At 46.5% G+C, this 25584-nt stretch overlaps 1 protein-coding gene across 4 annotated transcripts in view; it reads right to left on the bottom strand.

Moving 5' to 3' along the window:
- HMBS (hydroxymethylbilane synthase) overlaps nt 1–25584 on the bottom strand; it is a 50268-nt gene that overhangs the window by 5747 nt on the left and 18937 nt on the right. The window contains exons 1-10 of one of the 4 annotated variants that reach the window (XM_085645901.1): nt 24955–25280; nt 24622–24675; nt 18336–18408; nt 18183–18232; nt 17239–17294; nt 12157–12234; nt 3019–3096; nt 2837–2912; nt 2611–2724; nt 567–605 (exon numbers count right to left, since the gene is read on the bottom strand). In XM_085645901.1, coding sequence (XP_085502027.1) covers nt 567–605; nt 2611–2724; nt 2837–2912; nt 3019–3096; nt 12157–12234; nt 17239–17294; nt 18183–18232; nt 18336–18408; nt 24622–24675; nt 24955–24984 — 648 coding nt within the window. In that variant the 5' untranslated portion in view covers nt 24985–25280. Of the gene's footprint in view, nt 1–566; nt 606–2610; nt 2725–2836; nt 2913–3018; nt 3097–12156; nt 12235–17238; nt 17295–18182; nt 18233–18335; nt 18409–24621; nt 24676–24954; nt 25281–25584 lie in introns of those variants that run through there. The other 3 variants (XM_085645902.1, XM_085645904.1, XM_085645903.1) reach the window with 3 other exon arrangements.

Below are 25584 nucleotides of genomic sequence, written 5' to 3'. Positions count from 1 at the left end.
ACTCTACTACCGATTATATTAGTCAGTTTCCATCAGACATGAAGATGGTTCTTTCACAGCAATGTCCTCCTCACTTTGGCAGAGAACCTTTAGGGCTTAGATACTGAAGGTAGATGGATAGCCAGGGCTGCCATGTCCTTGGACCTCTGCTTACACTCCAGCTCACTTTACTTACTTTCCTCATACCACGATCATTCTAAATCAATTGCTACAGAATAGAAATTAAAGAACGACGTTAAACACATTTTGTCCCTGCTAGCCATGACAGAACGTAGTTTCATACAGTTGCCACTCTTTCTATGAAAGAAAATTGTTTAGGTGACACCAGGAAGAACTCTTCATAAAATATTCTTTTAAAAGCACCCTGCAGTTGACATGCCAGGCGCACTGGTACTTTAATGCCCCTCTCATATCTTCCTTCTCCCTCCTCGCCATGATGTACCAAAGAAAGCAGCCGCACAAGCAGTTACATGTGCAACCAAACCATTAGCTGCCAACATTGTGAGAACAGTCATGCTTAAAAGAAGTAAAACCACATTCGACTCCTAAGACACGGGTCTACACACCTGTCCCACGGCGTACATGCAGTCTTCAGGGTGCAAAACCTGCAGAAAACACAAAAGACATTGTTGGACTTGGCCATTTTTGCAGGGTCATCCCTGAACTTTTTGCCTTCCTCCTATATTTTTTCTGACCTGTTGGCTGTTTCATGACTCTGGGCACTTTACCACTGCTGATCAGTGCTAAAGTGCATATGCTCTCCCTATTGTAAATTGATGTATGAATTAGTGATTCCATGATTGGTTGGTTTGGTTTACCTGTCAGGCCCTAGTACAGTGCACCAGGAGTGCCCAGGGCTTGTAAATCCAAATACTGCTGGTGGGCTTGCAGCACTGGTTGTGCCACCCACAGAAGCAGCCTGTAAAAGTGTGTCTAAGGTCTGCCATTGCAGAGCCTGCGTGCAGTCTGGTACTGTAATGCTGACTGGGCAAGCGCACCCACTTGCCAGTCCCTAAACCTCCCCTTTTCTTCATTTCAGACACCTCTATGGTAGGCCCAAGGGCAGGGTGCATTGTAAGTATAACGTAGGACATGCCCTGGTGTGTGTGGCATGTTCCAATAGTGATTACAGCCATTTTCGTTTTTCACTATTGCAAGGCTACCTGTTCCCCATAGGCCAGAATGGGCAGTTTGATTATTACATTTTATAATCCTAACTGACTCAGGGAACATGGTAGAAATTCGAATTTAGTATGCCTGAACTCAGAATGATAAAATACCACTTTTAGTGAAGTTGGTTTTACCATTCTGTGTTTGAAAATACCACTTTTAGAAAGTAGGTATTTTCTTGTCTAACCATGTGGATTTTTGTCGTTTATGGTCTTGTGGTAAATCTATATAAAGAATACTTATTTTTGATATAAAACTTGTGTGGTGTCCATCTGTAGTGTTGTCGCTTGATTACTGTATGTGTTCACAAATGCTTTACACACTGCCTCTGAGAGAAGCCTGTCTGCTCGTGCCAAGCTACCAAGGGGGTGAGCAGGGGTTATTTTAGGAGTGTACCCCTTTACCCTGAGGCAGGGGTCCCTATTTGTCACAAGTGCATACCTGTGCCAACTAGAGACCCCCAAATCTAACAGACATCTACTTACTTACAGTGACAATGCCAGGTACCCAGAGTGTCCACGAACCTGCCTCCACAATCAACCTATCCCTCAAATTCAAACACAACTGGAAGAATTTGGGTTTCCTGAAGAAGAGCTAAACCTAGAAGTGTGTTGGGTAAAGTATCACTAACAGAGAGAAAATAGCACAAAGTAGAAAGTGATACCAGTTTGTGAAAAACAGTTACCCGATCGTTCTCAGTGTGTGGCAATGCTGCAACCTAGTGCAACATGCTGTGTGCTTTGTGCTCCCAGGGTGTGCAGTGCATCTTTCCAGTGGCTCCTTGGCAGATATCACAGTTAATCCGGTTGTTTCACATATAGATGTCAGAATCCAAAAAATGTGAACTACAAACTAGGATTGGACAAACATTTCACACTTAACATGGAAAACTTGATAACTTTGCCCTGGATTCCGTGGTCGTATTGACCAAGTTGTTTAGGTCCTTCCATTCTGCATATCAGATAGGTTGCGCACTCCTCCACTGACTCGCTTTATTTCTGCAGGTATCAAAACGTTTTACTGACCCACCAGCCACACTTCGGAGGGCCTCTTTTCTAAAACTCTTTCTGGCATCTTCCACTGACCGATGATTTAAGTACTATAGTGCCAAGATACCCGTAGGGTGATAGCTGCGCTCTATAAATTCTGCATACATACATACACTTGGCCCAGCTGCATAGATACATGGCAGCTAGGGAGCAGGGATTTGGGCATATCAAAGATAACCTTATTGAATTACACCTTTTCAAGCTGCCAATTGCTGTGCTAAGACCATGGTTGGCTATTGAAGGGTGGGGACTGAAGAAGACACCACCCCTTGCCAAAGCTACCTCTTATACGTAATGTTCCCTTCGTCTTCCTTTTGCCTTCCCATTGCCTCCCAATATTTACTGTCTGCACCTACCTTCCCTCTCATGGCTGTGTCACGCCACTATTTACCTGCCCGATGCGGCTTTCCCACCCCATCCTCCGGAGCCCAGCAGCAGCCAGGATGATGGCACTGAACTCATTGTTTTCGTCGAGTTTCCTCAGCCGCGTGTTTAAGTTGCCTCGCTGAAGGGTCGCGTCAAGGGTCAATCAGCAACATTGCAAACACACAAAGTCATAGTAAAAAGACAATATGGCATCTAACCCCCACCCAGCTGGACCATTTAAGAAAGGATACAATGTCCCTGAAATCGAGGTGGGAAAACTTCTTTTTGAGTTGAGCGGCTCGGCGTAGGGAACTGGTCCCAATCACACTAGGGAAAGAAGTAGTGTCAGTGATGAGACGATGGACAACTGTGATACACTCCAAGGTTCATATGGGAAGCAACTTGCACCCTCTCCCCAGGGTTATTACTTTACCTCTTCTCTGCAAGAGAGCTTAGCGTCTTTCCAGCATTGCTTGGGTGGAAGACAACGGCATCGTGAGGGTTTTCACGTCTAAAATAAAGCGCGTTTGGTATGATAAATAATTAAAGTATGTATGATAAATAATTAAAGTATGTATGATAAATAATTAAAGTATGTGATAGCTCATTCCGCCTACACAGAACATCCGAATCAGGAACATTAGCAACATGTAGACTACATTTATACCCACTCAATCAGTGAAATATTCGTAAATCATATACGGACATCAACTTGCCTGCAACAATGGTTATTTAATATGGGGCTACTTCTCAGATTAACATACTTTGAATCTTTCCCATGGCGGATGAGGACCCCCTCAACTGCAGAGTGTAAGTAAAGAATTATGACTAAGAAGAATCACACATTAAACATACGCATGTTACTTGCCTTTGCCAAGAATTCTTCAACATAGCTTTACCATAATTCTCATATTCATTAGCATGGAATAATCCCAACGATTGGGGTGAATCTTGATTTGACTTCCACAATGAATAAGACTTAAAGTGCGAGAGTCACTAAAGGATACTCAGGCTGGAAATGGGACCTTAACTTATGTATAGAAATAGTTCAATAGCACAGTATCTCCAAAATCGCCGCTTTTAATATTTGCTGCTGCTTAGGGCAAACAACTTCTTATGCTTGAGGCTGATAGAGTGCCCATGCTAGAGAAGTAGTTACATAATTGTAGCTATAAAGCAGGTTTAATTAATTTGACATCTAATTCAATCTGTTATTGCGGTCATAAAAAAAAACAAAAAAAAACTGGACAAATTCTATACAGGCCAGAATGTGAAGTGTACGGGTTTCAGCAACCAACCAATGTCAATTTGTTAGTTTTGACAATATACTTACATCTAACTGATAGACATGAAACCAGAAACATGCTGCTATGAAGAATACAAAAATATTGAGTGTCCATTTCATTTAGTCTTTATTTCGATAAGATATCATAAAAGACATTTTACAGCCATAATAAAAATACAGATTCAGATACAACTGAAGAAAAGGAACATAAACTTTAAAACACAAAGATAGAGGTGGCAATCACAACATCACTCAAGTAAACTGTTAATTCCTATTTCGTATGATCCAGACCCTGCCTAGAAATTTGGCCACAGCGATTACAACGCATTCACTAGTGTCAAAACGCAAGATGTTAAGTGCAACAAAACCCTGCCGGGTACCCATATTACGACATAAGGGTTTAAGCCATTTGGCCCGAGGTGCAGCGTACGCCGGGCAAACAAAAAATATGTGTCCAGCTGAGTCGACACAATCAGAACACCAACTACAGGTATCGGATAATCCACCCTTCCATTTTTTTGTGAATGAATTGGTAGGTAGGGAGCCAACCCTGAATTGGTGGTAAAGTTTCCTATCACTAGGCCTGGTAATGATGTCCCAATATTCTTCGAATCCGGGGGTTTGTTTATGTCCAAAGAACCTGCCGGACAATGACTCAGGAGAAACAGAGGAGATATGTTTGTGGATTATCATTGACCAATAAAGGTTTTTAAAGTGTTTTTTGGGTGGAAAAGAGTTGTTAACTGGGTCAGTCCACAATATACCTAAACCCATGGATTCCAATAATAATCTAACATGCTTACACCAGGGGATGTCACCCGCCCCCAGAATACAGCGAACATCCATAAATGCCTTGGCGTTGGGACCTAGTTCTGGTACTGTCCATAATCTCCTCCAGAAAGCCAGAGGTTTAAACCTAGCGATGTCATAAAAAAAAATGACATCCAAGGTCTGACAAAAGCGGTTTCAGTGGAGTTGAACAAGGAAGACCCGTTAATTTTCTAAAAAATTTGCTTTGTGCTTTGACCAAGGGGGAGAGATCAGCGAAACCCCAGAGTTCAGCGCCATACAAGATCGCTGATGTGATCCTAGCTTCGAGGATTTTGATAGGGGGACCTATCATTTTCGACTGGGATTGTTTTTGTTCCTTGATCAAGCTGCCCGAAAGTTGAGCAAATTTAAGAGAGAGAACGTCAATTTGGGGCCTCCAGTTCAACTTATTTTCGAATACCACCCCCAGGTAGGTCATAACATTTGTGCGTTCCAAAATGTCGTTGTTCATGGACACTTGGCCCTTCACAGGTTTCCCTTTGTTAAAGACCATATATTTGGTTTTTGAGATGTTAACTAACAGGTCATAGTTGGAACAGAAAGTAGAAAATACATTCAGAGCCGACTGCAACCCGGACAAAGTTTGCGAGAGGAGAAGGGTGTCATCCGCAAACATAAGGAGCGGTATTTTGGAACCGCCCAACATTGGAGCATCGGTGGGTTTATTGGAGAAGTATTGCACAACTCTATTGATGAATAGTAAAAATAAGGTCGGTGCGAGGACGCACCCTTGCCTGACACCTCTGTTGACATTTAATTTTTCAGTAACCTGCCCTTGATTCCCCCAACGGACCTGGGCGAAATTGTTTTCATGTAACCTAATTATGATGTTTAAGAGATCCGGGGACAGCCCAAGCTCCGCTAGTTCGCCCCATAGTTTGGTCCTATTGACTAGGTCAAATGCAGACCGAAGGTCTACAAAAGCTGCATAGATAGTACCACTGCAAAGATATACCGTTTTCCAGACAATTAGTTGGAATTTGAATGCCTGGTCAATGGTACTAGTGCAGGATCTAAAACCTGCCTGTAATGGCGAGATAATGTCATCCTGCTCGGCCCATAACTGGATCCTGGCCAAAATCATTCTTGCGACAATTTTTTGGACGGAGTCAATAAGACTAATGGGGCGATAATTGCCCGGGCAAGAGCGGTCACCTTTTTTAAAAATGGGCAGGATCTCTGCACCCTTCCATGAGTCTGGGATGGAAGCCCCCTTAACTAAGGCATTAGCCAAAAAGGCGATGTAAGGGGCCCAGTTACCAGGATCGGATTTAAAAAGGTCCGCAGGGACACAGTCGATACCTGGAGCCTTACCACTAGGTACCTTCAATAGTGCCATCTTAACCTCTTCGATATCAAACTCGAGGTTAGAGGGCATAGTCAAGTCCCAACTTGTTGGAAGAGTAGGTATAACAGCCATATTGACATCAGAAAACTGAGATTCGTAGTGGGATACCCAGTTGTCCGGGGGGACATTATTAGAGGGGACCTGTGAGTTGGATGTATTACCCCACTTCAAGGTATGCCAAAACAGGGTTAAATTCCTCAGTTTGCTGGCTGCCAATAGTTCACTCCAGTGGTCGTTATCCCAGTCACGCTTTGCCTGGGCTTTGGCCCTGGTGTAAAGTTTTCTCGCGGATCTAATAATGGCCTGATCCTTGGTGACAATAGCTACTTTCAGATTGTTATAGGAATCTCTGCAATTCTTATTGTACCAGGAGCTTTGTTTAGGGATCTTAGATGTCGTGGCCCTACGAGGTTTAGAAAAAAGGGACTTTAGATCCGAGAATAGATTTAGGTGTATATTTGTAGATTCGGCAACGTCACCGTTGTCGAACCGGAGGGACTGTAAATCTACCAGCGCAGAGGAGACTTTAAAACTAATCTCGGAGAGCAATGCACTATCGAGGGCAACCTTTTCCCAGCGCACTCTCCGGTGATTATTGGTTAAGAGGGCATTAGCAGTCGATATCTCAGATTGAGTGCTTCTGAGTTGAGGAGAAAACAGGAGTGTTAGAACCAAAGGGTTGTGATCACTCTCTATGCGCTCACAGACCGACATATCGCCCAAGGTGTGCCAAAACTCCACTTTTATTAGGGCGTAATCGATTCGGCTGCTACGGCCTCGACCATCAGAGAATGTCATATTACAGACATATCGGAAGGGGTTCGTCCGTTAGCTGCCCTAAATCCACGTTCCATGCAGTGACTTGTCCACTGAACAGCGGATTCACTCCATCGTTTGATGGGCGGGAGGTCAAGGGGAGGAATATTCAAAATAATATCAACTTCCATGGTCAAAGAGTCGCATTCGGGATACAGTGGCTCAAAACAGTTGAGATCACCTATGATTACGACATTGGTGCTTGTGTCAACGGTCTCCAGAAACTCATCCAGTTGTAGGAAAGTATTAGTTCCACGACCTCCAGGAAGACCCCTGTTATATACATTTATTATCAAAGTTGGGGGTTCGTCAGTTCAGTGCAGGGAAATAATCAAAAGATCAGGATTGTCAATGGCCGTTTCAGTTAAACTATACTTCAGGGTTTGCCTTACCCAAATGCAGAGACCACCTGAGGGGCGACCCCTCTGGTTAATGATAGCCCCCTTGTAAAAATTCACATACCCAGGATAGTAAATAGGGTCGACAGCCCAAGTTTCCTGAAAAGCCAGGATATCATGAGATGATACCCAGGCAGACCAGTCCTCATTGGTTAGTTTACTACGGAGCCCCGCAATGTTCCATGAAGCCAAGGTAAGGACAAGGGAACATGGGGAGACCAAGGGTGTTGGAGTACAGGAAGAGGTCAGAGCCACTGGAAGGGATTCAACGCTATCAGGAACCAGAGTCTCAATCACGGGGGTGCAAGGGACAGTGCATGCAGAGAAAGGAGGGACTGTAGGCGACTCACCATCACCAAATACCAACACAGTGCTTACGGGGTTAGTGTTGGTAGGAGTACAGAATGAGAGTGTATGAGAACACTCCAAATCTGCAGAAGGAAGGTGGGGCTTGTTAAGAAGGACAGGTTGAGAGACACAAGAAAAGCTAGGGGGTGAATGACAAGAGTCCGTGTGATTACTCCCAAGCTCACCCCGACCGGTGGGTCTATGAAGAACAGGGCCACCAAGGGCCCTGGACTCAAAGCCCACCCGACGAGGATTGAGAAATGGTCAATCAACCCCATCCAAATTACTCAAAGGGGCATATGAATTAAATAGAGGAAGATGGAAGTCCAACCCCTGCACTCTGCGAGGTCCCCTGGATACCCTCTCCCAACCAGATGACCAAGTATTAAACTGAGAGTGTGGATCGGGGGGGCAAAAGTATGACAAATCTGTGGCAATAATTCCAGAGGAACTCGAGGTGTTAGGATGAGAACATATGTAACTCACCACCCTAGGGTCTCTAAAATTAACGAGCACACAGTCCCCTGCCACTCTCTTAACCCCACTACCCAGCCAACACACCCTGCGAACTGTCAAGATTTCAACGCAGGATGAGACTGGCAATGGCCTATTATGGTTTAACCAGTGAATGACCTTGTTTTTTAGCTCTCTATGGGTCTCAGTCTTATCTTGCGGAAGACTTGGAACACCCACCAGGATGACAGTGTATGCATAGGACTCTGGCGGGAGGTTGATACAGGGGAGTTTTGGTGAAGAACCGACACCCTCAGCGGTGGGATGCCTAATGGTGGGATTACACCCATTGTTATTTACATTACTGTCTGAAGCATGTTGTGAAATGGAACAAGGTGGCTGGTAAGGGGTATTCGTAATGTGGGCTTTGGGGACTGGTTGATCGGAGAGAGCTCCAATCGTTAAAATAGTGTCGTTAGGGGCGACCTCGACCACTGGAGCTGTATCGGGAATTAATGTGGTCCCGGAAGTCGGTAGAGTCGCAGAGTGCTTCTCTATTATGGCCAAGTTGGTATGCATCATAGCCTCTAATTTTACAAGTAAATGGGAGAGCCGGTTAACTTTCTCATATAATGGTAGAAAAAAGGACTTTAGTAACTGTTCCAAGGGCTCAACATGATCAACGGACGGGGATGATGAGATAGACAAAGATGCAGGGGAGGGAGTTGACACGGGACTCACATCAACAACAGGGATATTGTGTGATGTGAGAGGGTGGGAGGCAAGACAGGGGTTAAAGGTTTTGGACGTTTTGGGATCTTTAACACGTTTGCCCTTAAAGTGCACTCCCCTACGTTTGTTCGTCCCCTGGATTGACCGTGGCTTGGCACCCAGTGTCGAGTTAATAGTACCTGTCAAATCAGTGGAGGGCTGTAGGCGGGTATCGATAGCAATTGAGGGCAAACCAAGAAGAGCAGAGCCATTAGTAGTAACTGGAGAATTATCCGGTAGACCAGGTGCTGCGCAACCCTCTAAACCTAGCTCGGTGTTGTCAGGTTGGTCAAGAATAGATTGGGGTAACCTAGAGTCGGGGGATGAAACTGTCATGATATTGCCTAAAGAGGATCTTTTAGCAGACAATTCCATAGACAGTCTTTTTTCAGTTAGAACTATTTCGTGCTCAAGGACCCGGGCTGCTCTAGTAATGAAGTTGTCCAAAGTCCCCGAAACACAACCCCCAGTGCTATCCCGCGCTATCTTCCTGCCTGACCTCAGGGACGACATCCTTATGGTCAGCAGGCAAGTTATGGATGTCGATTCCAAGAAAGGTAGTCTAATATGGGACTAAAACTTATATTACACGAGCGGTAGCTCCAAATAAGGGAACTGGCCTGTCCCGTCCGCGCTCGGCCACAAACGGCCACAAACGGCCCGCTCTTAGCCCGGTCTTCGCCCCGAGCTTCGTACCGCACGCGTACCGCTAGCGCGCTTGGACCTGAGCAGCTATAAGCTCGGGGCGGAGTCGGGGGCGTGAGCCGGAAGAGGAGCCAGGTGAGCACAATCAAAGGAGCGCAGTGCTCCGTGGTCCTCGCAGTCCCGTAGGTATGGAAGTCTGCAGCCTGCCCCCGTTTAGCAGCGTAGCGTCCAGGCAAATGAGGGAGCACCAAAGAGTCGCACACACAGTGAACACCAGCCAAGATTTATAGAGATGAGGCCGGCGAGCGGCTCCCGCGCAGCGGGGGCCGCGGGGCGCTGCGTGCGAGGTGGAGACCAAGGCGGGAAGAGGAGCCAGGTGAGCACAATCAAAGGAGCGCAGTGCTCCGTGGTCCTCGCAGTCCCGTAGGTATGGAAGTCTGCAGCCTGCCCCCGTTTAGCAGCGTAGCGTCCAGGCAAATGAGGGAGCACCAAAGAGTCGCACACACAGTGAACACCAGCCAAGATTTATAGAGATGAGGTCGGCGAGCGGCTCCCGCGCAGCGGGGGCCGCGAGGCGCTGCGTGCGAGGTGGAGACCAAGGCGGGAAGAGGAGCCAGGTGAGCACAATCAAAGGAGCGCAGTGCTCCGTGGTCCTCGCAGTCCCGTAGGTATGGAAGTCTGCAGCCTGCCCCCGTTTAGCAGCGTAGCGTCCAGGAAAATGAGGGAGCACCAAAGAGTTCAATCCAATTTTTATCCATGATCATTTCTCCCATTGTACCCTAACATGGAAGAATCAGTTTGCCTCCTGCGTCATCCTTCGTTGCAGTCCCTGGTGGGGCATGCACTCTCCAGCAAGGGCCCCCCGTGCTTAGTCACTGCTGGTGGTTGCAGGTAGCGGGCACTGGCAAATATTTTTAGGGCCTGGAACTTTTTTTTTCATAATCTTTTCGTTTTAAAAAGGAGAGGTTGAATTTTTTTTCAGGATATTGAGTGTCTTAAAAAGGTTTTATAGCAAAATGTGTCTCAAAGTAGTTTGACTACTCACATATGATTTGGATTTTACAGTGCATCTGCTGCCTGGATAACTGGTGGATAGGCACAACACTGCCTTCTGTCTGGTTTTTTTTTTTAGTTAAAAAAGTATCAAAATAGGACATCAGCCTATACAATTTATTAACAATACATTGAAATAAGCTCCAGCATATGTTCTAAAACAACAAAAAAATACTAAGATTACTGTGGTCATACATATAGGAACATAACTAAATTATGAAATTAGTAAACAGTTAAATAAATTACGTACAATACCAGTGATCAATTATTAGAGGATATCCTGACAGCCAAGAGTGTGGACGGTCCGCCATTCATTAAGTGGTGCCCGGATTTTCCTAAGCTTTCTACTTCTTGGATTATTACTATTAATCGCTTTTTCAATGCCAAAAAGAAAGATCAGCTCCTGTCACCATACGTTACATTCTGGAGCTTTCCTTTGCCATAAGCATGCCACATCCAGACTAGCAACTATAACACCAAAAAAATATAACCCTTGAAGATGAGGTAGTCTAGCAGTAGCATATCCTAAAATTATAGCTATGGAATCTAGACGAATGGTATTTTGAACACTCTATTAAGTTGCTTAGACACTTTCATCCAAGACAGTACCATAACTGGACAGGAAGAAATATGTGCAGTATCTGCGGCTGGGGGTTTACAGCGAAAACAGTTCAAAATCTCCCTCAAGCCCCATTTGTGCAGTCTATACATCGTATAATAAAAATCATACAGGGTTTTCAAAAATGTGAACCTTAAGTCGCGAGATATTGAGTGCAGCTAAGGCTAGCGTAGGTTTTATAAAAATAGGAACAAAGCCACGACTAGGTGTCTTAACAAAACTCTCCAAAAAGAAATTAGGATCCACCACTACCTCTTCCATCTGTAAGTTTTGAAAAAAGCCCCTTAATTGTAAGTATCTACGCCTCCCACAATCATTACATAATTCATTGTATGCTTTGATTATTCCACGCCTTCTGTTTCTGGTTCACGGTTAGTGTACGAAACTACGGAGCCCTGGCTAAGTTTCCTAGCATGAGCAATTTATTGAAGGTGGTCTCGCTAGGAGCTGGGCCCGGTGTATGTGGCTTGGACTTCCAACATTGCACAGTGAACTATTATTCACACAAATCTATGGAAGGAAGGCTGGCTTCTTAAGAGGAGGCATGGTTCCAGAGTTTATACCAGAGCAGGGGCGTAGCACAGGCCCCTGCGGCACAGAGGGGCCCACAACCCTTCAGGTGTCCTTAACCATCGAAGTTGTGCCCCATTCAGCCCAAGGCAAATTAACATATGCGAGATATGGGAGCTGCAGTGGCCCTTCATAACATTCTGCAGGGGTTTCCATCATTTTGCATCACAGCACTGCACCAGAGATTATGTGATATACATTTAGCCTTCTCTAAGATTATAGAAGGAATCCCTTGGATGCGCAAGAGATGCACAAGATTGCACCAGGGCTGTCTTCAGTAACACCAGGGGTACCCTAGAAAGCAGCAAGGCCGCACAGGGCTGAAGCACAGTCATTTGCAATATAAACTTTAAAAGATCACATTGTTAGATCTGCCTCCTCCACCTACTGTGCCCTTCCCAGCTCTCTCAAGGTTCACTCTAAAGTGCACTTACTTGCAAATGGCTCCGATGGTGAACCCGAGAGGGAGCGTTGTTGGAAGATCCTTCAAGGAGTGAACAACCAGGTCAACCCTGAAGATGTGAAAGGAAAAAGGTCAGAGTGAGGGAACACGAGCTATATACAGTGGGAACAATGGATCAACAGATGAAGGGAACAAAGGGGAATGAGGGGAGATAAGAAAAGGAGAGAGAGAGAGAAAAGAGAGCGAGAGAGAGCTACGTATCACAGAGTGGTCACGGGTGAGATGTAAAAGGCCTGGGCCAGAAGATGGGTCTGTGAAAGAGAGGAGACAAATTACAACTTTGTGGGCGCTGCCTCATTGCACTGGCAACGGGCAGGAGAAATTAGGATGTGGTTTAGGAAACGTGTGTTCTTCCTGTATAGTTGTATCCTGCGAGTTTGATCTGTTACACAATCAGACGCTGGCTGTTTGACATAGTCTTTTACTCTGGTGCAGTGCCTAGGTCGGCCATTTTGAGGGTGATGAGCACAGGCTGTGTTTGTGTATGTATCTGCATTAACCACAGAACAGAAACTTACTGGCAAGCACATCCTATTGTATTGTATTTAGAGTTCAACTGAGCTCTGTGTCGCTGTGGGACATGAAATATAAGCTGTTCTTCACTCTTCTAAAGTTCCGCGTATGATCTTGAACTAAACATTCTTAATCATCTAATTAAAGACCAGGATATTCATTTTAATTAATTATGTTTAGTAACCTGGCTATGGTGACTAGTTTGATAACGTTGAGATCAACAAAAATGTAAACAAAGTGCCAATGACACTGATGGCTAAAGCAACATTGTTACTCTGGAAAGAGAACCCACTCAAAAAGATATTGGAAGATTGTTTGTAATATTGGGCTAATTGTGGCTAGTCATAATATAGGTAAATTGTGGGGAAAACTGGTAATCCTGAGATCTGACTCTCAGTGAGAAAACATGGACTGGGATACGTTACCCCAAAAATGTGTTTATACCAGTCTAGGTTGCCCTTCTAAATATACCAAGCTCTGGGGGCAAAGGTGCAGCTGTTATGGTCAAGAATGATTCCGTGAAAAACAACCTTGGCTCATAAGACATTCATAGTCTAACAAGCAGTTAGGTTGGTGATACATCCTGCATTTTTGTCTTTCAGCGGTGAAAGAATAAGGTTAAACATTTGTTTTCTCAATGTTGTCTTGGACTCCAATAACACAGTAGTGTACTCCATAAACTGCAGTGAAAGTTACTCGACTCCTGATACCGCTTTGTTTACAATTTTTATGTTGGAGGGAAAAACAATCAAATTGTCAAATTTGTAACTCCTTTCTTACAAAAGCTAGGGAAGCCCGACATTGAATGACCAAGGTTGTTGAACTTATTTGAGGCTTACGTTTAGGCACCGAAATGTTTTGAAAGCGAACACTGAAATGTGTGTTACTTGAACTACATTTGGCCGCAGAAGGTATAGAAGCGTGCAAAAGTTTTTTTTTTATTAACATTTTTTGCCCTCATATCACCTTGACGTCTGCAAGTCTCAGACCGTTTTTTCACATCAGTCTCGGTCTGTTGCATTGGAATTAGGTCCCACTGCACTGACCCAGCCATCAGATCCGTCACCTTTTGCGGTGGCCTGGTGTAATCATATGACCTCTTATGCAATCGATTCCACTCCACCTAGTGAAATCGGCCCACACTTTAAATGATCTTCCAGGTTTGCCCTTGTATCCAAACGTCAAGTCCGATAAGCCGCGTTGAGCCAGACCGTAGCACCTGGGGCAGATGGATCAGTCCAGCATTTACAGATCTCCCTCCTTGCTAGAAATACCAGGTAGAACAAGAGGCCTCTTTGCTCTCTGTTCAGAAGGCTGTATGAGGTCATGTCCACCACCATGACCCCCATGATATGGTTTAAAATGGACTCCATGTCCTTCCAGAACACTTAGATCCCAGGACAGGTGAAAAAGACATGTTCATCATTAGCTCTTAAGAGACCACATCTTCTACATCTGGGGTAGGCTGCAGTACAAACTTTGAGATCTTTTGGGAGTCCAATATAATCTATTAATAGTAAAAATATAATTTAGTTTTAAATTTGGTGGTTTAACCACTGAAAACAACAGTTTCAGGGACTTTTGCCATATGGATTGCAAGTCCACCCCATATTAAGTATCTTCCCACACCGAATAGGATGCAATCTACTTCTTGTCCTCAGCTTCTAAGAGCTTTCAGTACCATGTAGCGACCTCTTTACTTTTAGATCTCACATCCTGGAGTGTAGACTCAAATTCCCAGTACCCTCCCCCCAATCTCCCCCACCCCTCTTGGTCACCCAAGTCACACTTACAGCTGCACATAATTGAACCTGGACAGGGAGTCTTCAGTCTTAGCTCCTAGACCACCCCAGGGCAATAACCCCTGCATGGTCATCAACCCTCTCCCCTCCCCAGGTGGCAATCCCAGCCCGCCTTGATGGGAGTCTTAGCCTGTCCTTCAGGCACTCTGGGGTGCCAGGGGAATACCCAGTTAGGTGCAAAGTCAGAGTACTAACCGATACACCAGATCTTCCTCACTCTGAACCATAGGCTTAGTGCTGCCTTTAGGACCATCAGACGTACTTTTTTAAAGAATTTCAGGGTTCTCGGGGCTCCAAACTTATATAAATACCCAGTGGTTCCAGACTGTCTAATCATTCCTGATAGTAGCACCCCATATTGAACTATCCGGCTTACCCAATAGCATCCTACAGTTTTGCAACTGAAAATCCATGCAATACAAGTTTAGGTCGGACAGGGCAAGACCACCCATCTCCATCCTTGGGAGGTGTTCAAATGTTTGCCCCCATTTGATTAACAACGTGGAGACTTGGATAAGTATGCAGTCCAACAAATGCAAGGCAGACAAGGTTTATTTTCTTTTTTTTTTAACAATTAAAAATGAATTCCCCTATAGAACAAAGAAAACGTTTGTCCCTCGGCAAAGAAGAGAAAGAGTATACATAAGTGTGTTGCCATTCTAAAAATATTGGCTGTACCCCGGAGCGACTACATAGAGCGGGCCTGCGTGTCTTGGCTGAATGCACACGCTGCAAGTACCAACCAGCAGACTTCTACCATACGGTCTGGTCTTGCCCCCGCCTCATAAAATACTGGGAAAAGATAGAATCCGAACTCCTGCATATCCTGGGTTGGCATGCACCTCAAGACCCTATGTGGCTCCTCCTGGGTATTATGGATGGTCTAGACCGGTCCCGAGCAGATAAATTATTCCTGGGGACGGCCATCATGGTGGCCAAACGCGACATCGCTATGGCCTGACCACAACCTGACCCCCGCCCCCCCCCAACACAATATCTAAATGGAGACGAGGGGTGGACTTGTGTGCCGCACAAGAGAAGCCCTTGTTCGAAGCCAGAGGCTGCCCTGCCAAGTATCAGAAAGTATGGGGTAAATGGTTGGACGAACGGAGATAGAGGGTTCATGGGAATAGCTCCTTGCTTCCGGAAGACAGCTTGTTTTTTGCCATGTTAAATGCTCGATCACTGTGCATACTGGACAACATTGCCATCGACACCCTTACAGTGTCTTATATGGTGCCCAAAGTTCTAATCAGAAGCCCACGGCTTGTGTAATTAAATGTTGGTGCATTGAATACCAAGGTTGCATAGTCCCGATTTCACTTTAGGCCTTTTTAATCCAGTACTCGACACTGCTGCCACATTATCTCGCCCTTTCCGGTCCCTGCTTTCTCCCTTTGTGTTCATTTTGTCGTCTTTATCTTCCCCCTTCATTCCCATTTGTGTTTTTTCTCTCTTGCTCGCAGTCATTATCTGACGAGTAGAAATAATGCTGGTCCTCAAAACTAAATGCCAGTGGTCCACGCCAGCTCAAATGAAGCTCTGCGCATTGTAATTTTAATTTGCAAATAAATACAGAAAGAAAGGGAAAAAATACCATTAAAAGAAAAAGCGAACTTTTAATTTAATGGGAGTGTTGAAGCTTTCCTAAATTTGTTTTTTAATTCTAAAAGACGAAGAAGTATACAAGACTAGCATATCACTGTCTTTTTTGTGCACTGAATGCATGCGCTCTATTTGTTGGTGCTTATATTTTGTTTGCTATACATGAGCTGCTCCCACAAATCCAGCTTAGGACACCAGCTTAATTATAGCCTCCAAATTTTAAATTCCTTCATATTTATAGAATGTTTTTACATTTTCTATTTTACATTTTCTTATTTACATATATTCTAATAATCCGCTAATATCGTTTCATTTTCCAAACAGTCCACTGATCACATGCTAAGAACGACTGCTCTAGGGGAACTGGGGAATCGAGTTGTTAAAGAAGTTATACCATGAGCCTTTAATTCCACATTGTGTGGGCACAGGTCCCTCCAGTCTTCTTGTGACAGCAGGCAACCAATCCCCATTTCTCTTAAAGGGAAATGATAAGGGCGGGCGGGGTTGGCAGCTACAAAATTAGGTCTATTACGACTGTCCGACAAGAGCGGCTATAGATTTTTATGTGAGAACAAGGATATGTTGCTCAAAGGAAAAACAAATGAGCATGTGAACTGTAGAAAGAGAAAAAGAATAAAAAGAGAAAAGAAGAGCGAGACACAGAGTGTGCATGTAACAGAGAACACGAATGAAAAAACAAGGGAGCCTTCAAGCGAAAAAGGTACCATGGGCCCAGGGATAGTGGTAGATACATAGATAGACCAAGACAGGGAGGGGATAAAACATGGGTAGCGGGAGGGGACCACGAGTCAAAGATAAAGGCCAGTACAGATCAGAGAGGAAACATGCACCACAGCAACCCCACAGATCTCATGGAAAGATGATGGGCCAGAGAAACCACAGCAGCATACATGGTCACCAGAACCAGGGGCAAGCGATGTAGGCACAGGAGTGCCAGGGCATGATAGATTTTAGGACACTCCTGTAAGATAAATGCCCCTAAAATTAATATAAAGGAAGTGATTTGCAAGATGTTTATTATTTCAATCTGGCATGGTTAAGCCCTGATGGACCTCTCGCATCATCTGCCCATCAGCAGTACAGCCGAGCATCACATCCAAGCAACATCTTACTCATTCTTCTCCAGTGCAGTTTCCAGCTCCTTCGTAAACAGGCTCTTCTCTCCAATCTGAATATAAAACACAAACAAGCAGAGTTACTACAGAATATTTCCAGAACGCATATTAGAAATGGAATAGTAATTGCACTAGTAATGCCTTACTATCAAAAAGCTCGAAGGTACTCGCGGTTTCACCACACAAAATGAAGACTGGAAACTGCAGGTGAAACATATTCCACAGCAGGAGCACCACTAACCCACCAAGCTATATTACCCCGATTGGGATCTGGGCCTGCAGGTCGCAAACGGCTATATGAATGAGGCTCATTAACATAATAAGCTATCTTGGACTGGAATCTGGGGGGGGGGGGGGTGTATATATATGTATATGCTGCACACAGGTCTGTGCAACAGGCACATCAACTCACAGACCAAAATGGTGCTGAAATCTAGCGCATGGTTACAACCGAACGATTGGGACAGGTGTATGACCCACTAAGTCACCATAATGTGATAGTACGGCCCGTCCACTGGCCCCGTGTCCAGAGGGTGACTTTCTGTCAGCACTAAGCTTGTTGCGACCTGCAGGCCCATATGAATAGCTGAAAAAACAGAAACCATGAATCCAGCATACTCAGGGCACTTGGGTGAGAATCCGGGACTAACTCACTCTTATGAAAGGAGACAGACAGCTATGAGAGAGGCACCCCGAGACATAGGTGTCCCACCAATATGGCACAGGTGTATAAGCAACAAGAAGGGGAGGGGGGCAAAACGGGCTTTTTGTTAAGGTCCAGCTAAGTGTGCCCAATATATGTAAACAACAAGTGACAAAGCTGTTCCTAAGGGGGTTGGGGGGAAGGGGTACCATGTATGAAGATATCTGTTATGGATATTGGAGCCCTCACACAGCCATCGGGATATTGTGAATCACATACCCCACGCGCACGCAATTACCTTGGACAGGGCTGTATCCAGGATCTTGTCTCCTGTGGTGGACATGGCGACTATTGAGAACAGAGAGAGACAAGGAGGTGAAATACTACAACTTCCGGGTACCAGTGATCCGCCACGCTGCCACCCACCCTCAGAACCAGAAATCACACTCACCGATCTCGAACTTCGCTTCAGGGAACCGCTGGCTGAGCATTTCCACCACGCTGTCTGTCTGGATCCGCGCCAGCTGCAGCAGAAGAGAACAAACCAGTCAACGCCGCATCCACGGGCGCGTGAATATCATCTGATGACGGCCAGCAATAGACGGGAGGTGCCGCAACGGCTTGACCAAGATGCACAGCACAGTCAGGGCTCGGAGACCATTAACCTTATCAAACGGAGACAACTACCCTGGAACTGACTGCGACCGCATCGCACAGTGACCTTGGGCGGGACAGAAGTTTGCACCTCAATTTTCGTGCCCGGGGCTGCTTCAGTATTACAGAAGGGGGAGGGAATGCTTATCTTACTCAGTCTGCAATACGGTTGGCTTTAATGCACAAGTTTGTGCTGGCGCGATCCTTATAGGGCAACTCCATATATGCACGCAGACACCAACCCATGAAATGAGAGAAGGCCTCTGCCAATGCACCGGTGCCTTACTGCAATGGGGCGCAAGGACAACAAAATATATAGGGAAGCTTACTGATTGTGTGCAACACAGGAGGTGATGCACACCCCCCCCCCCCCCCGCAGCCAATCCCCTGCAGTTATGCGCAGTATATGCCCGTTATACCACTCTGCCTTCAGAACTAAAAGCAAGGCTGACGGTTTCAACCCACCGGGCTGCCTTTTAATGCATCACTCTCTCCAGTGCGGGCACCAGTTCACACCTCGACTGGGGACAGCAGAGTGCTTGTAATATGGCACACTGGCATGTTTGAGGCACACTCTCGTGAAGGTGCGCCAGGCACGGACTAGGCCAAATTCATCATTTTACGGAATTAATCCACGTGAGCGAACGAGCTGTAGGCGGCACCGCTCAGTAGCAGCTTTGTTTCCAAGCTGTGACCCCTGCAGCTCACGCACTAACTCACGAACGTTAGAGGCTGCGTTTGCATAAGGGCTGGCAAACTGCTGTGCGGTGCAGAGCGCGCATGTCCATGACGGGACCCCAGGTGAACAACAAAGCCAGGGTCTCTAGTACTGCTCCAATTCAGGGGAGGGGCTGGCCTGTTTAACTCCTAAAATCTATCTAATACGTCTACCAAATAGATTAGGGAGAAACAATATTAACAAACGAAATACGAAAGGTTTTCAGTCTTCGAATCCTTCCTCTCACACGGACCTGCTGATTCCACCAGGTGGCGACCTGTCTAAATACAAAAGACCTTAAGTGGTAAAACGCTGTGTGCTTGTTCGAAATGTTAAAACTACGAAGAAATCGCGGATTAGAATTAAATTAACGACTTTAAAATACATCTTTACCCGCCTTAAGAGATTGCCACAGGAAATAAAAGTTACCTCCTCACTCATCAAAATACGATTTTACTCCAAAGTTCCGAATGTAGGGAGTAAAATGGCGCTCATTCAGAATCTAATCTGCAATATAGATGGTTTAACTATGCTTTTCGTGTTTAGTGCGTGTATTATAAAACTCAGAAAATGGCCAGATCTGCAGATACGATTTTTTGTAACATCCATGTCCAGTTCTCCTGCAGGGTGCGTCTGGGTGGATAGCTGCCCCTGCTCATCACAGAAGAAAGACCTACGCCTTCCCTAGACCCATCAAGGCCAACCTACCTTGTCCACTCCCCTTCGCCCACGTTACTGCATGTGGGATGCCTCGACAAGACATTCTCACAACAGGGTCTTCCCTGTTGCGACTAAGGCCTGACATGGAGTTGTAAATGGCAGACAGTGAAGGGTCTTTATTTTAGACACCGTTTGCACGTCAATGTGATCAGATCTTCAATATCATATTGTCAAAATGAAAAGTCCCACGAAGACAGGTCTCGAGACTGTAGGGGTCCATGTGGGCCTCGGTTCAAGTACACGAAGGGGCGCTGTAGACCAGAATTAAGACACACAAGTAGGGGTTCGGTCTCAGGACTGGACTAATGTCAAGCGCCATTAGCCAGGAAGGAGGTACACTGGCCGCACTGTGTCTCAGTACAGGACCAGTACATGGGTACTACCAATCAGAACCGGTGTGCGTTGGCACAGTGTACACTGTACATTTTGTGGGTGTCAGAAATGGAACAATACAATTAAGACTGGCGGTATTGGCTGCGCTGTGTGTTGGTCTTAGCTGTCAGCCAGTACTGGGGTACACTGGCCGAGCTGTGTGTGAGTCTCAGTACTAGAATGGAAGGCCTGCTGATGGGAGCTGTAGTATGTGGCTCTTAAAAGTGGAATATTAAGAGGCGCTTACAGTATGAATTGAGGTGCACTGGGAGAGCCGTGTGCTGATCTCGGCATGGGAACAGTACAGGCCAATGAAGTATGGTTTGAGGTGCATTGGCAGAGCTCCTACGGCTGGAGTAGCACAGCGCAGAGTTCTGCCAGTCAGGACTGCCGTAGAGATGGCAAAAGCAAGAGGAGAGAGTTAGATCCGGAGGGGGGTGCCCAAAAAAAAAAAGAGTGGCGGTAGATTTAAGAATTGGTAAATTGGGGGCGGAAAGCCAGATGTGGGTGTGGCTCTAGGCAGACGCGCTGAAGGACACCCCACTCATGAATGAATGAACAAATGTGTGCTGTTACACAGCGCTCTCCGTGTATCTGACCGGCTCTGAGGAGTCCCACTAGACTGATGGACTCTAGGACAAGCCAGCCCTCAGATCACCCACCCCAAGACTGTTTGGTCCCAAAACCCAAACAAATCAGCGATAAAATACAGAGACCGACACATAAAGCAATCTATCTAATAAGGGGGGGGGAGAGGGAGGGGGGGGGGGGGCAGGTGTCCTTTGGATTCCAGTACTGGGCTTGCTTTTTAGAAAACACTAAGATTCTTTGCTCATTTTGGTTCATCCGAAATGATCCATGTCTATAGTTTCCGGCACGTATTAGATTGTCAAATAAAAGTCCTGAACAAGACCGAGGATACTCCTGAAGTTGGAGTCAGTGGGCAACTGTTGACGAAATGTCATTTTGCAGTAAAGGTTTCATTACAGGGCATCCAGGAGATCCCAGTCACTCTACAGAGCTCCATAACTCGAACTCCCGAAATTGACACACTCGGACTCACCCCATGGACAAAACACCCAGCTAAAAGGAGGGAACAGTATCAATTTACGCACACCTGGAGTAGGTGACAGTGTCTAGGGTTTTCCGCTTTGCGTTATGGTCCTTGTGCCGTGGGGGTGGTCACACTGCCTCTCATCCCAGCACAGTTCACCCCCTGCATTTAGGTAAATGCAGTATGCTTACTTCAAAGTTGCTGTAGTCTCTCACCAAATTTGGTGCAGGTAATGCTGTCATCTCTAGATACAGGTTTCTGGGTTTAGCCCTTCATTAGTAGAGAGCAGAAGTAGTAGAGAACAGAAAAACGTCACCTGGGGTTGTTGAAAAGCTGTCCAAGTCTTCACAGGTCACAGTACCACTCAACCGGCACACAGGTGCCCCACAGGAGAGTTTGTCAGCTTAAGGGACCCTTTAAACACAAGGGGGGGGGGGGGGAGTTACTTTACACAGCTCAGGTTGCCCTAACAAGGGTGAAAAAGCAAAGACTACTACTGAAGCAAGTGTTAACATACACTGCATTTACCATGATGCACTGGGGTACATTGTGTGCTGTGCTCCCACCCTCCTGTTTAAAAAGGCTCCCTTGAGGAACTGAGCCGAGCTGGTGTTGATGCATCTGCGCCTAGTGAGTGGTACAGAGACCAGAAAAGACTTCGGGCAGCATTTTCAGCACCCCAAAACGACTTGCTGCTCTCTACTGATGAAGGAATGAATCCAGAAACACGTGTAGAATTACACACCACAGGTTACACCAACAAGGGTGAAAAAAGTAAAGATAACTACAGAAGTGTGAACATGCACTGCATTTACCATGATGCATTGGGGAAAATGGAGTGCTGGGCTGTGAGGCAGTGTGCTCCCAACCTCTCTGTTTTCTCACATGTAAATTATTCGTGTAGCACTTTACGCTACTCAAAGGTCGTCTCAAAGTGGTGAAAGGAAACAGGCGGTGGTCTCTCCCCTTATTAAAAAGCCAACCCTGGATCCAACTAATCCGGCTAGTTTCCGGCCTCTCTCTCTCCTTCCTTTTCCTATTAAAATCTTGGAAAAGGTCTTGAGTAGATCCCTCTTAGGCTACTTAGAGGAACACCATCTACTGGACAAGGACCAGTTTGGCTTCCGTCCCGGTCACGGGACGGAGTCAGCTCTGGTCACCATGATGGACAACATGAGAATGCGGGCTGACAACGGGAGCACCGCCGTTTTGGTGCTCCTGGATATGTCAGCCGCATTCGATACAGTGAGCCACTCAATCTTGCTGGAGCGTCTAGTGGAGATTAGGGTGAGGGATCAGGCACTGCAGTGGCTCCGCTCCTATTTGGCGGGGAGACATCAAGTGGTGACTTTGGGACCTTTCTCTTCCAAAAAAAACCCCGTAGCTTTTGGAGTTCCGCAGGGCTCGAGCATCAGCCCCATTCTATTTAACAAATATCTACAGCCGCTATTCTCGATCATCAAGGCGTTTGGGGTTGAGCTTGTCAACTATGCAGATGATACGCAGCTGGCTTTCTCATTGGAAGGAAAGCAGGCGGTCCCCTTAGAACAATTCCAAAACTGCATGAGGCAGACCATGGACTGGCTACAGAGAAACTGCCTGCAGTTCAATGGAGATAAAACTGAGTTATTGTACTATTCGCCACTTAGACAGACTCAACATCTGCCGGTGGATTTCAGGCTCGTTCCGGATGAGGCTCCACCTAGTGGAATACGTAATCTCGGTTTCTTGTTCGATAGCAATCTCCAGCTGGATTCACAGGCAAACAAGACAGCCTGCATTTGTTTTGGGCTACTACGGCTCTTACGCCGAATCCTCCCACTTCTGCCTGAAGACTCCCAAAGCACGGTTGTAAGGAGCACGGTACTTAGCAGAATGGATTATTGTAACTCCCTGTACTTAGGAGCCCCCCAATACATTCTGCAGGGGCTACAGAGTCCAGTCAGCTGCAGCGAAGCTGGCGTTAAGACGCAAGCATGACTCTTCTTCCACTCAGGCGCTACAAGAGCTTCACTGGCTGCCAGTCAGAGAAAGGGTTCTCTTCAAGTCCCTCTGTCTAGTTTATAAAGCAGTCCATGGGATGGGCCCGGTCCCTCTTCAGGAAAGATTTACATGCTATCTTCCCTCGAGACAGCTGCGATCCTCCAACGCTAACCTGCTGGTACAACCCAGGTTCAAACGAACATGGATGGGCGGGAGGGCCTTCAGTGTGGTGGGTGCTCGAATGTGGAACGAGCTCCCACTGCGGATTAGACAGATTAATTCTTTAATGGAATTCAGAAAGAGCCTTAAGACCTGGCTCTTTCCAGCAGCTTGATGACTCCTGATCAACCCTCTCCCTCTGCACTAGTGATTCTGTTCTGTCAGAGCGCCAGGATACCCGTAGGGTGACAGTCTGCGCTATACAAATACCAATACAATACAATACAATGGAGACATGGAAAAGCGATGAGAGGGAGAGGGGACTCAGCGGTGAGATACATACAGAAAGGGAAGGGACAGAGACAAATGTTGGCTACAGGGAGAGAAATCTAAAGAGAAAGGCTTGGAGGGGGCTTTACAGAGCAAACGAAATCAATGGGAAAAGAAAGGAGACGAGTAAAAATGAACCATGGAGAGAGATTGGTTTGTGAAATGCTTTTTGGCTCAGAAGAAAACATCGAACAACTTCCCGCCCCCCCCCCCCCCCCCCTAACTCTACTCGCAGTCAGACACCCACTTCACAGGAACTTTGGGTGTGAATGTCAACGCATTACAGGCGATGAACTAACCTAATGGCGGATGGTATATACTCGATTTGCATCCGCTATGATATTATCTGCTGAGACCAAGCACCTGGGAAGCCTATATTACTCGTAGGGAGTGTTCCATGACTGTTTCAAAGTTATTGGCTCACAGCAGTAAAACCAGAAAAGCGGGTGTTAGTCATCTAACACTATCAGGATTGAAAACAGGTTTCCAGCTGCGGAGATAACCAATAATTAAACGCAGCCGACATTACTTCATTTTAGCCATCTCTCTGGAAGGCAAATAACATGATCTGGCGGTCCTTAACTGTGTGCGGTTCATTTCTTCCCCGGGTACACAAACCCCAGTCCCCACTCGTGCTGGTGTGGAGGCTATGCAATGATTTACGGCACAGAGCTCACCTGAAATATGGATTTTACTTAAATGTCAGACACAACGTGGGTCGGAGGGGCACAATAACTCAAAACTCACCTGGCTCTTCCTGGTCCCCACGCGGATAATGCGATTTTGGGAGACTGCGGCATCCTGTAAAGATAGAAACCAGTGGTTAGCAAACTGAATAGCAAGTACTTCACCCCACCTGCCAAAACACCATCAGACAGCCCATTCCCAAGAATTCTAGGCGGGAAAATAATGACCCCCCTCCCCCCCCCCCCCCCCCCCCCTCCTCCATATAGGTTTCTTCACTTTTGGAGAGTCGGAGCAGGCTGAAATATACCCGCGCCAGGTTCCAGGTCTACCTCGCATGTGTGCTCGATAAGTATTTTAACTTGTCACAAAGTGAAGCAAACCCCCTCAATTCACCTGGCCGTTCCTTTGCGGTTGCTCCTCCATCTGTAGACGCGGAAATCCGACCTATGTGGGGCACAAGTGTGAGTAAAAGGTTCCGGACGCCTCGGATGGAAGACAGGCTCGTGTGTGGCAGAGCTGAGCGCGCGGAGCAGGCTGTGACTTGAACCCTCCTCTGTCGCTCACTGGAACAGACCATGTGCTGTGAAGCACCATCTCCCAGAGCCACAGCCCTTCCTGGCTAAGGTGGGCAGAGTGATAAGAGGCCGCGGGAGCGAGGGCCGGGAGGGCTGTTCGGGGAGATTGCACAGGGTGTAGCCAGTACGAGGCTCCAGGGCGGGAAACCGCAGTGTGGCGCAGCAGGTGTGGGCTGCAGAACTCCTAATCCACAAACGCGACATCAAGGCCGGCTTTAATGCCCAGTTAGGGCCTTACTCTGGCGTGCCTGACTGACTGCAGCGCCAGACGCCGGGCCGGGCCCCTCCAAGACAGTGCACGTGTAAGACGTTGTATACTTCAGGGTAATGAGGGGCACGTACGACTCCCGTGGGTCACAGTCTCCCGCATTACACAGACTGTGGCTTCACAAAGACTCTGGCATCTCGCAGGCATGTTCTCTCCCAGTCTGTGGCGTCTCCCCATAAA

Source organism: Triturus cristatus, chromosome 3_1 (genome assembly GCF_964204655.1).
Source record: "Triturus cristatus chromosome 3_1, aTriCri1.1, whole genome shotgun sequence".
NCBI classification, from domain to species: Eukaryota; Metazoa; Chordata; class Amphibia; order Caudata; family Salamandridae; genus Triturus; species Triturus cristatus.
This window is presented reverse-complemented; position numbering and strand designations above follow the sequence as displayed.